Source organism: Scatophagus argus, chromosome 13 (assembly GCF_020382885.2).
Source record: "Scatophagus argus isolate fScaArg1 chromosome 13, fScaArg1.pri, whole genome shotgun sequence".
Taxonomy (NCBI): domain Eukaryota; kingdom Metazoa; phylum Chordata; class Actinopteri; family Scatophagidae; genus Scatophagus; species Scatophagus argus.
Window position 1 is genome coordinate 11919970 of NC_058505.1, and position 12589 is coordinate 11932558.

Sequence of the window (12589 nt, forward strand, 5' to 3'; positions counted from 1 at the left end):
CCCACCCTCCCTCAAGCTGCAGTATATGAGAGGGTCTCCTGGGTCTGGCTTCACTGCAGTGTAGAAAAGGGCAGGGCGGCTCTTTTAGTATGATGCGCTGAAGGATGGTGCACCAGGAGAAACGCGTTTACCAGGTGTGTGGCTTTGTGTTAGCATGTGTCGTGATTCTGAGTGTGTAGTGTGCTACATTTGCAGGTATTCATGATAGGTATCCATGATGGAGGGGAGCTGCTGTAGATGAATCAGCCTTAATGGATGCGTGATCGTGTGAGGTGGCCTGGGTGTGTTCATATGTCATATCTACCTGTTTATGTCTGTGTTTTTACATCACCTCAGTAAAATTTGAAATGATTTCATCTCTTATACATTATGTAAAATCAAATGACACTTTGTTCAGTTTTTCCTAAATGAAATCATAGATGATAATCATGACATCCTTTTGCTATTCCACATGGTTTCTTATGGGAGGCTAAAAAAAAAATAGGCTCTCTCTGTGTGTGTGTGTGTGTGTGTGTGTGTGTGTGTGTGTGTGTGTGTATAGACAGTCTGTTGGTAAGGGGGACATCCGGCTGTGTGAACTGGATGAGCAGGAGGCAGAGCGTTGGTTGGCCCAAGTGAGGGTGATCAACTGTGATTCATGCTCTTATATCACAGCCTCATCTAATGACGCAAACCAAAAAAAGAGGATGTTAGTCAGGTTAGTAGATTATTTAAAGACAGAGGGTTGGCACAGAAGAGAAACATCCCTCGTTTTGGAAAAGTTGTGTGTCACATGCTTTCACACATGAATGCAGGCTTATTCAGTGATATAAAAATAGTATTCTCATGGTGCCAGAATAGGAAATCATGAAACATTTTGCTCAGTATTGATGTTTTAAAGACAGAAAAACTCAAGACGTAGGATTCGGTGTGCCAGAAAACAGGGCAGCTCAAATGACCTAAAAAGGTTTGACAAAAAGAATTGAGTTCTGGGGGCAGCTACAGAGTGGAAGCTGAAATAAAGTGAAAATGATAAATGATTCAAGGTAGGATTTGACAGAAGAGGAGGAGGAGGAAATGGGACAACAGCAAATAAGGAACTTCTAGATGCTGAAAACAGAAGTAAGACGAAATAAATAAGAGGGGAGGAGAGAAAATGCCTGCAAAGAGAGTTTAGTCATGAAGCTGCCAAACAGAGAGCAGAATGACGTGGCATTTTTAACAATTTGCCTGTAGATAATGGCTGCTGTCGCGATGACGGACTGTGAATGGACAAATGAGCAAAGGAAGGCTGTTATTGATGACTTTGAGCTCCAGTGTTATTACCAAAGACCTTAAAGATTTGTTGATCGCTGGAAAAAAAGTCAAGTGCAATTTCAGTCTGACAAGAAAAAAGATGCATTTAAAAATAAATGGACAAATATTCAATACTAGATATTCTTTTCTTTTTTTAGATGATGCGCGGATATACTGTACAAAGAAAAAGCAAAGAACATGCTGTACACTTTTATATTCACTACTTCCGTGTTGAAACAGAATGTTGCATGGGCACTATAATGAGAAATGAAACTGCCTGCTTAATTCATTCATTCATTTTTTGTACCAGTCTGCAGGGTGCATCAGGTAAGCGGCAGGTTTTATCCTGGGCAGGTTATCAGCAGGTTGGCAGTATGTAACACCCAGACAAATACATTCACACTAACAAATTCCTAGCAAATTACAGAGTTTCAGATTCGCCCGATTTACAACTGTGGGAGAAAACTGCCACATGTGCCTTTTTAATCAGGTTGCAAATCAAGCCCAATGTTTCTTGTAAACGTCTGTGAGACAGGACGAACAGGCTATTCTGTGTGGTGGGCTGTAAAAAGTTTCACACTGACTATTGAAACGTTACATTTTTGGGTTAGCTGATCAGAGACAGAACAGAAAATGAGAAGAGAGTCATATAAAGAGGGATGCCTGTCTCTATCAACACAAGGCAAAATAACAGATTTTTATAAATGTGTTTGCTAAGCTTTGCACTTAACATATTTATGGGTTATAGTAATGTGTAAAGGGAAGGAAATGGGCTTGCATGGCTTTCTTACATTCTTCCCTTTCACATTTCCTTACATAAATCCATATTTGTCCCTCCTCTCTAGTTCCTCTTTCTTCTGTTTTCCTTTCATCCTCCTCCTGTCATCCAGCGTTATTCAATAAGGCTACAATCCCTCGTAGCTTTAATTTAATCACCCAGCTTAATATTTCTTCCTGTGAGTTTCGTCCCACTTGGTCAATCAAGCAGAGATGGAACTATGACACCAGCGTCATTTTTTATTGATGTTCTTTACATTCATGTGTTTCTTTCTGATTTCTTTGGCAGGCCCAGAGGAATGAGAGAGAGTCCATCAGGCAGAAACTTGCCCTTGGCAGTTTCTATGACGACGAGCCCGTCATTTACACCAGCTGCAGCAAAAACGGCCCATCCTCCCGGTAGGTTTGGATCAAACGTGAGTGTGTGTGTGTGTGTGTGTGTTCCGGTTTGATCAATGTAGCCTTTTGAAGTCCCACACCAATATTTTTGTGTGTTAGCTTCCAACAGCCGACCCTTTTTATCTTTAGATGTTCTCCTTGAATTTATTATTTTATTTGGATGGCAGAGAAGCAATGCCCTAGATTCAACTAATCATTCACAGAAAACATCATTAATCTGTTTTAAAGCCTGAATAAAAAATTAACTGTAGCTTTTGTAGACTTCATATGGATCCTCCTCATGTAGAAAGCACAACTGGCCAACATAAGGTGTTTCATTATATACATGCCACAGTCTATGTTGAAGCTTTGCTGTCAAATGAATATTTTGGCATTTTTTTAAAAAAAATTCAGTTACAACTGAAGGATGTCATGTTCCTTTATGGGTTGAGGAAATTCTATTACCTCTTAAAGTACAAACAAAATTCTTTTAAACCCCTTTGATCATGTCCCAGCCTAGTGAAGCGTCAAGCATGAACTGATGAAGCCTCTTGGATGAGAGGTGAAACGTCTTCAAAGACAAATAACTAAGTCCACTTGCGTTCGATTGAATTTCCTTCAGATAACCATGACCTGGATGAAAGAGAATATTCACAGGCTTTGATCATATGAAAAAATAAAGCTAAGAACATGGCTGTTTTTCATAGCTCCTGCAATGTTCGTCATTTAGCTCAGTGGCCTTTCTGTTTTTAGCATCAGTGACGGCAGTGACAGCTGATTGTTAACAATGAGGAATCTTCCCGTCAGCCCATTTTACCTATGAAGTAAAGACCATGAGCTAAAAACACACAGACTGGAAAGATCAGACTGATTGGAATGGCTTGCTGGCTCATAGGTGGCAAGTGAACATGACAGTAAATGAGATCAGGCCCTTTTGGGAAGTCTGTCCCTAAGACAGTGAGTCATATAGACGGGCGGCACAGTGCAATAGCAGGGGTTAAGCAGTTGAGTTATCCTGGGTATCTTCGTGGGTGTCTAGATATATGTAAGACCTGACAGCAAACAGAGGAAGAGAATGAGTGACAAACATGCAGCTAAAAAATGAAAGGTTTCCCAGAAAGCCACAGTTTACTTTTTACAGTCAGTCCAATGGAAGTGACATCAGACCAAACAATAACTAGTTTACTATTGCCAGCAGAACAAAGAAACTCGAGCATGGAGAGGAGAAGAGGAGGTAGTGGCCTACAGTGGTTAACCTCTATTGCGTTACAGAAACTCCCAAGCTTCATGACATAGATGAAAATGATGGAATACAAGCGTCTAATCACATTTCCCAGTAAAAACTTTACTTTAAAAAGCTTTAAATGAGAAAAGTGTCATTATATATATATATGTATATGTATGTATCAGTCTTTCATTGTTTATATTTTTCCCACCATATTAGGTTGTTAATCACCTGGACAGCAATGTGACATCCACATGCAATACAAAAGAAGTCTTCATTCCTTAAATTATTACAATTTGACTGAATTTGTTATACAGCAGGTCTGACATAATGAAATTAAACTGAAGATGATCATTTTCCAGTGAATTTGATATTTCGTGCTCGCAATTGAGGTTTTGGACGCCCACAGACATGTGCATGCACACACACGCACAGATAGTGGAAAGAGTTGCATTACATCAGACACTAGATGGTTAACCAAAGCCACTACAGAAACAGCATGACTCTTTCTGCTTTCTTTACATGACAGATTTTACCCCTAGTGACATCCTCTCTGGCACTTTGACTTTTCATTAAGAGGGCGTTTCTGTCAAACAATGCCACGCCTCCATGCTGCTGACTGCTATTTGAGGAAGTGCAGTTCAAATACGCCTGAAAGAAGAAGTAAGACCTATAAATGAGTTTATGGCTGCAATTGGTAGACTTGGTCATAAAGGTCATGAGACCTTTAGTGGAGGTAAAGATGTACCCTCTACAATTCGGCTTGGGGTGGAAATTCCAACCCAACCCAGTCCAGCTTGTGAAATGCATTGTTACTGTTCACATTTTCATTTAGGAGGAGGTTACTCTGGGTTGTTAGGTTTTTTTCAGTCAGAGTATCATGATCTGGAATTAAATGAATGGTGTTTTGAGCTCCTGGAAAGGTTGAGGTTTGAGGTGTAACTGCTGTGGAGGAGCTTATGTTAGGTCTGTGGCTTTCGTTGTTTCATTGAAGCTTGATTAGGTCACAGACTGTGATGATATTAACATCAATACAATTTGTAAACAAAAGTATATATGCCATTTTATCATATGTCATTCCAAATCTACAGGCATTGATATTCTGCTTGGACAGGTAGAATATCAATGGCCCAACTCTTCTAAGAAGGCTTTTCACAAGTTTTTGGAATCTGACTGCAACAATCTCCTTTCATCCACCCACAAAAGCGATAGTGAGGTCAGACTGGGTGCTGCTGTTAGGCAATAAGGCCAGGACTGCAGTCGATGTTCCAGTTCACCCTAAACATGCTGGATAGGGTCAGTGTCAAAGCTCTGTGTAGGCTGGTCAACTCCATCAAACTCAAAAAAACATTTCGTTATAGGCTTCATTAATGCATGTGGACAGGAGTGCCCTTTATTAGCGTTTTCCTGAAGGCGAATAATAATTTTGACATGACTTCATGTCAACCTTTCATTGTTGGTGTTGCTTTATGACACTAAATCACACTTGTTTTTGCAAAAGAGGGTCCCCATTTTTTTAGTTGCATGTTGAACATCTCAGAAAAAGGGTATCCTTCATTTTAATAATATGTAGTGTGTTGAAAGTGAGTGACTGTTTACAACACTATGGCTTCTTTTGCACTGAAAAACCAGCAGTTCCCTTCCTGTGTTGTGCTGTGTACAAGTCTTTTGTGAAAAAAAAAAAAAAACTCCAGCTGATTGTCCATGGAGTCTGGCACATGAAGCACAACCCTGAGTACCCTGAGTACAGTACAAGATAGCAAAATTTTGGATGCTGGTTTTGCTTTTTCTTTGTGGAAATTACAGTGAGCATTTAATTAAAAGGTGTTTTTTATATTCATTTTGAGAATTCTGCAAATGCTGGAACCTTGTGTCCAAACATTTGCTGGCCTTTCCGCTTTCCACCTTTCTTCACCATTGCATGTGCACAATGTCCAATGTCTTTCAGGATAAACTTGTCGGGGATAAAGATAACATCTTACATTCCTACCAAGTCCTACATGTTGTGATTTTTTTTTGTTGTGATGTTGGCATTTAAGCGACATCTGTAAACAAAATAAGCACAAACAAATCAGGTATTTCCCTTTTTCTCTCCGTGGGTTTCACTCTAACTGGCAGACATTTTCAGTATCTCCAACGAAAGGTCATGATTTCTTCTCTCATGTTTGTTGCTGTTTGTGTTTTGTCTCTCAGACTGCAGAGTGGGGTGAACCTGCAGGTGTGTTTTGTTAATGACAGCAGCAGTGACAAAGACAGTGATGCTGAGGACAGCAGGACAGAGACCAGCCTGGACACACCACTGTCACCTGTGGTATGTGCAACTTGGCTAATTTGTGTCTGGGTGATTGTGTGTCGTCCCACTACTCTCATTTACTCTTTGTGAATAACCTTGTGTGACAACCACATCGGCCGTTACATCATTGTATCACTTACACCACTTCCTCTCCAGAGCAAGCAGAGCTCATCGTTGTCGGACCGAGACACAGCAGAGGAGGACTCAGACCCGTTAGATGACTGCGGTGGGTTCTGGCGGGTGCAGAGGAGGCTGCAGGAAGAGGCCCGGGTGGCGCTGGCCCTGGCTCGACCCATGGCCCGCATGCAGGTGGAGGTGGAGAGGCAAATCCAGCTGCACAGACGTTCCCCTGTGGCTGACTTGGTTAGTCTCTGAGAGAGAGAGACAGCTCAGGGGATTTGTGTGCAAGTGTGGAGCTCTTAATTCCTTCTTGGAGATGATCCAACACAATGAAATGTCTGTACCTTAAGTGAGAGAAGAAAAAGCAAAAAAAAAAAATGACTCACTATAACTTGCTATCTCGTTACGGTAAAAACAACACAGCACAAATTACATAAGGGACTTGCATGGCCTGAACAGAAGGGTATTGTAGCTGGAGGGTTTGTAGCTGTGCAGATGTGTGTGTTGTGAGAAAATCCCTGATACTGGTAAACACAACAGAAAAATTGTCCTACTGCTGATACTGCTTTAATCTTTGCATTCTGTGCTGTTTTGCACATTTTGACATGCAGAAATTTCCTGTTTGTGTGTGTGTATGTGTGTGTGTGTACATATGCAGCTTCCCCATCTGCCCCACATCAGCGAGGGCTTGATGAAGAGGAATCTGAGGCGAGGGGACATGAGGGACATGAGCCTTGGACAGCTGCAAGTCATCACAAATGACTTACACTCACAGATTCAGAGTGAGTAGATGCACGTGCACACACACACACACACACACACACACACACACACACACACACACACACACACACATCTTTGGAAGTATCTGATAAATTCAACAATCTCCTAAATTCTGCACAGGTCTAAATGAGGAGCTGGTACAGTTGCTGCTGTTGAGGGATGAGCTGCATGTAGAGCAGGACGCCATGCTGGTGGACATAGAGGACCTCACCAGGTAAATATTTGTTTTCTCTCACCCCACTCTCTACCTTCTGTCTGCAGTATCTGCCAAATTCTCAATTTCTAGCATAAATCTTGCCAAACATGAGTAGTGTGAATGAGCTATTTTGGACATGTACTTCCCATGATTGCTCTAATGCACTTCTGGTCTTTGTTATGACAGGCATGCTCACAGCCATCAGCGGCACCAGGCAGAGAAAGCCATCTCCAAATAAAACCCTTCCTCACGTGTGTCCGTCTGCACGCCATCTTGACCTCCCACTTCATGGACTGTCACCATTACTAATGGAAAACCATCTTTGCTGACCGTTCCTGGAGAAATTAATGCACCATATTCTGTAATGTTAACACACAGGCACACTTATAATGTATCCCAACACCAGGATGTTCGGAGAGGACCCAACATCTAAAAGGAGGCTGAGTCATTGCTGCGTTCAGTATGAACATTGTTGAGTTTGTGCAGCTTTTTCATCATGCCATATTACATAGAATTAGGGGAATCCTCTCAACTTAATTTGTTCCCTAACTCTGAGTTACCTCCTCACGATGTTGCACGGTACACTCGTGCATATTAATACTGGGTTACAGAGAGAGAGCGAGAAAGAGAGACCCTGCAGACCTTGCTTCTCCCTCGTCTCAGGAAACAATGAAGACTTGTAGGGGCCACAATAAAAATTCACAATAAAACATCTACTGGCTAAGCTGTTGCAGTAGAAAATGACAAACAAAAAACAAACAAACAAACAAAAAAAACCCCAAATGCTAAGAATAATTTAGACACAAAACTGGATGTAACTCAATGCAGATTCCACCTGTTTTAAGGATGCATTTAGAGCTTTACTGGATGGCATTCTGAACTTAATTCAAAATACAAATTTGAATTTGTCAAATGCTGCTGTCTACTCCATGTATTGGAAAAAATGACAAGATAAAAAAATGCTATTGGTCAACACCTAAGAAGATATAATGCAAAAGTAGAGGCAGGTGAACAGCCTCTAAATAAAAGTATGCACAAACTATATCATTTTTTTTTAGCTTAATTTACTAATGCTAAAAAGGGATACATATATAATCATGTTACACAAATATATCAATACATCACAGCCTAAACATCTATCTATTTTATGTGTTCAGAAGATTTATGGACATATTGTACGTAAATGTTACAGATGCTTTATTAAAAAGATGAAGAACACGCCCTGTCGTCCGGCTGTGTTTAAGTGTTGTCACTCTCACCTTTATAAAAATGTCAGTCAAACTTTTCTTTTTCTATTGTACGCTTCATTGATAAATGTACTGTATAATGATTGTAAAAAGAAAGAGAGAGAGAGAGAGAGAGAGAGAAAGAGAGAGAGAAAGAGAAACCCTCTAGTAATAAATGTATGTAAAGTGTGTGAATTCTGTTTATATTTGGCTGGATTTCATGAGAGCTCATTTGCGTTTTGTGTCCTCTGTGTGCATTCGTGTAATTTACTGTAAAAACAAATGATTCAAACACACACGTACACACACACACCCGTAGGAAATATTTCATCAAGTGCAGCTTGAGAAAGCGTGTCTGGTGTCATTCACGGATTCAGAGTAGCAGAGAAGGGCGCAGTCGAGTTTTTCTGCTCAATCACACATGCAGACACGTGTTGACACTTATGTAACTGAGTTTTGTGGACTTTCACAAGCAGCAGGGGAAGAACTCTGACTGTGGCCACAAAAATAAAGTCACGACTTGATCCAGAATTAACTGCTATTACATTAGCGTTAGTATCAATAAAAATGTAAGTGAACCAAAGACAAAAATTAATTATTGAAATGTACACATACTTCAACAAACGAGAACAGCAAAAATAAATAATAATCAATGAATAATTTCCACCTATGGCTGCTCAGAATTCAGACATTATTTTAAAAGTATAAATTACATTTGTTGCGTTGAAACGCCGTTGAAACGCCAAAATTAATTTTTAATTATATTTTTCTCAATGGAATTTGAATTTTTATACATATGTGAAAAACATTTAATATTAAACTGAACAAATATTTTTAATATTTTCTTTTCCTGAATTTATTATGACTTCTATTAAAGTTACTCTTCATCGAACAAAAAGGGGCTTTTATTTTTACATGGGACACGGCATGGGGACAAGTATGTTTAAAATAGCATATAACATAATGCTTTCACTATGGCCTCTTTGGAAATGTCAACAATGAACAGTAACCATGGCCAAGATTCATTACTCACCAGTGTTTGTGTTAATTCCAGTTTCACCAAGGCATACGGTGATATAGGGGAAATATTTCACAACCTTGACTGTGCACTTTCTATTTACAGTTAAGCATCAACACACTGCTGTAGTGCGAGGGAAATCCCTCCATCAGAGTGGGTATAAAACACTTAAGGATGTCTGAGTTCAGTCAGTTACACGAAAGAATCTGTATCGACAGTATTATCCAAGATGCCGCTCGTCAAGCTCTGTGAGTGTAACGTATGCTGTCTGACAAGTATTTTGTTTGTGCAAGGCAATAGATGGAACTTAAGATTTACTTTTGCGACCATACTTTTTACTCCTCCTGACAGACTTGTCCTGTGCTCTGCTGCTCCTACTGCTCACCTGTCCTCTGTGGAAGGTCAGCCAGTCTCTGCCAGTGATGAGTAAAGGACCGATGGCAGACTCCTGCGTTTTGTACGCTCAGACACTTCTAAAGAACGTCACTGAAAAGCTCGCTCAGGTAGGCCTGCAAAATATAGTGATTAAAGACTGAATCCTACAGTCTTCTTTACTCTGGTTTTAATTCACAGTTGTTTTTGAATGATCTTTCTGTTTCCTCCAGAATGACCTGTTCAGCGGAATCGACTGCACAAAGCAAAGCGTGGAGCTCAACGTGAAGACAAACACAGCGTTTGCGTGTGCACCAAAGGTAAATAATGATAAGTTCACATTGTTCAAATGTCCATATTTCAAGCTTGAGAGAATCAAACAAACAAAACAACTGTACTAATGTGTTGCAGCCCATAAAACTCTACTTTAAGGCACTGAGCTGTTGGCAGTTCTCTGATAGCTTTGCCTTTGTATTACTTAAACCGTCTTTGTCCAACAGGAATCAGCATGCTCAGAAATCGTGAAGACAGAATTTGATCAGGTAGGTCGTAAGTCTACTTTTGATGTTCTCTTTTGGTAGAAATGTTTAGTGATTTATGTTTTAACATTGAGGTCATAGTGATGCTGTGTGACTGAACACAGAAACATCTCTTAATGTAAACACCTCCTTCAATAGTGACCTCGGTATTAAACAAAGAAATCACTTTACACATGTACAACTAAAACATTTTAAGATAGTAGGGGAGTAGATAGTAGTCTACCCAATAAAAGGACCACTGAAGGTTTATACACTATACACATATGTATGTGTCTTAACAATCGTTTCAACCATTCAGGACTTGTGTCTGACAAACATCGGAGAGGATCTGCGTCACTACTACCAATTTCTGGCTGCTCAACCAGATCCTGATAATTTAATCCGTCCGTCTATTCTGCTCAGCCTCAAAGAACTCATGGAGGTGAGTCATTTTACACAACACATAAAATATTCAGCTGCACTGCTGCTTCCTGCCATTTGCACCAATGCTAGAACTTAACACTGGCTGCGAATTGACAGCGTGTTGCGTCGAATTGCTTACAAGCTCTGTCATCTGTTTTAGATATGATGTGCTTACATGACACACACAAAAACGCATGTGCAGGGGTGAAAAAGGAGGTTTCTGATAGGAGATAATAGTGTAACCGAAATCAACGGCCATTACTTGGATCAATAGACACATCTTGCATAAATATCGCATTGTTCATGAAGGACAGGAGTCAGAGATGTTTAAAGTGAATCATTTGCTCTCGACAGAACTGCTTTGCCTGGTCTCTGCCAACAGACTCAGAGGAGGTAAGAGATCTCTTAACACGTCATTGTGATACAGCTGTGGCTCATTTCTTAGAAATTTACTTCATTTTCAAGCCTCTGGAAGAGCAGTCTAACCAATCAGAATTCCTCTGTGTGTTCTTGTAAGGCTGCTGCAGACCGTCCGAGCACCTACGATGAACGGCTGAGCCTCTGCAAAGTGCTGAAAGGCTTCCAGATCCGCACCGTTACGATCAACAGAGTCATTTCATACATGAACTCTGGCGAACACACTAAATGAATCACTGTGCTCTGACAGATCAGTAGTTTTAGTAAAACTGTTTCACATAAAAAATCCATAAATTACATTGACAGTTCATGTTACATTCATGAAATCCAGTTCAAGATGCTCAATTTTCAGCACATATTAATTATTTTTACATGGTCATGTAACTTATATTTGACATCAAAATGATGTGTTAAAGTACTTTTAGAAAGTATTTAGTCACTTTTTATAAGTCTATTTACAGACTTTTATTTACAGATTTATTTATTAATTCTATTTGTTGTATTCTTGACTATTTATTTTGACTATTTATTGATATTATTATTCCCTTGTTTGCAACAATCAAATTAAATACATTTTTTTCCTGCATAAAGTCTACTGATTTATCATTCATGCACACACTGTTTTCACTTTATTTCCACAAAATGTATTAATGTGAGATGATGTAAGTAATATTCACAGTCTTAGGCTGTACATATTATTCAGATTCAGTCACTGAATTTTTCTTTTTTCAAGTAGGAGCTCATCTGACACAGATGGTTAATATAATGCAACCACAAAACAAAAATATATGTGATGTACAGGAATTTTTTAATTCCTGAAATTAAAAATTTCCTGAAATCCTGAAAATGTGATTTCTTTGTCAAGATGTTTTTTTGTTTTGTTTTGTTTTGGTTTTTTTTTTTTTTGCCATTGGACTATACTAACAGTCTGACTGTATTTTCCTGTCACCATATCAGCCCCCAAAACAAGATACAACATAGTGTTTGTTTGTATGCTTGTTGGAAAGTCCGGTGTTAATTGTCAGCTTACAATCTGGTGACCATAATAGTGTGATTAAAAAAATGATATGCAGAAGGATGTGAAAGTGGATAAAAAAAAAAAAAGATATTCAGTGTCTGGTTGTGGTTTTGAAGTAAACTAATAGCTGAAGTAGAGTCACGCTGAGGTCAAGGTTAGGGATCCAGAGCAGGTGCTCAAGTGTCCCTCTTGTTGTGAGGGACACAACAAGAGTGTTGTCTGGAATGTCCAGATGAAGTTTTCTTGGTCAAGACTTTTCATGATTCCATGATTTGGGGAATGAAGCACTGAAAGTGCAAGTAAGCCATTTGGCTTCTTCATAAATCCTCTCTGAAAGTCAAATTTAGCTTCATTAAGTTTCATTTTGTATCCCTTACTCCATTCAGTAGAAATGACAACATTGATATTTGTGGCTGCTGATGTCAAGAGACACCTGTAATGTCCATGCCATGTCATATCATTCCTGTATCAAACCTCAATTTCTCAATTCAGTTTAAATGGATGCTCAGGACAAACAGACTTTTTGATTCTGAACTGAGAATAAATTAAC

General features: G+C 39.5%; 2 protein-coding genes across 3 annotated transcripts; both read left to right on the top strand.

The window, feature by feature from the left end:
• On the top strand, positions 1-7697 carry zgc:153615 (uncharacterized protein LOC777747 homolog). 2 transcript variants are annotated; one of them, XM_046409697.1, is made up of 7 exons: positions 1-134; positions 2342-2451; positions 5849-5966; positions 6105-6311; positions 6727-6850; positions 6972-7065; positions 7234-7697. In XM_046409697.1, exons 1-7 carry the CDS (start codon positions 105-107, stop codon positions 7283-7285), a joined length of 735 nt encoding a protein of 244 aa, XP_046265653.1. In that variant the 5' UTR covers positions 1-104; the 3' UTR covers positions 7286-7697. The 2 variants fall into 2 exon arrangements, with proteins under 2 accessions (XP_046265653.1, XP_046265654.1); XM_046409698.1 differs by having other exon boundaries at positions 6105-6257.
• Positions 7698-9520: 1823 nt separating this feature from the next.
• On the top strand, positions 9521-11523 carry zmp:0000001127 (interleukin-12 subunit alpha). Its single transcript, XM_046408580.1, has 7 exons — positions 9521-9539; positions 9604-9794; positions 9897-9983; positions 10164-10205; positions 10501-10623; positions 10959-10997; positions 11122-11523. Exons 1-7 carry the CDS (start codon positions 9521-9523, stop codon positions 11251-11253), a joined length of 633 nt encoding a protein of 210 aa, XP_046264536.1. The 3' UTR covers positions 11254-11523.
• The last annotated feature ends 1066 nt before the right edge of the window (positions 11524-12589 follow it).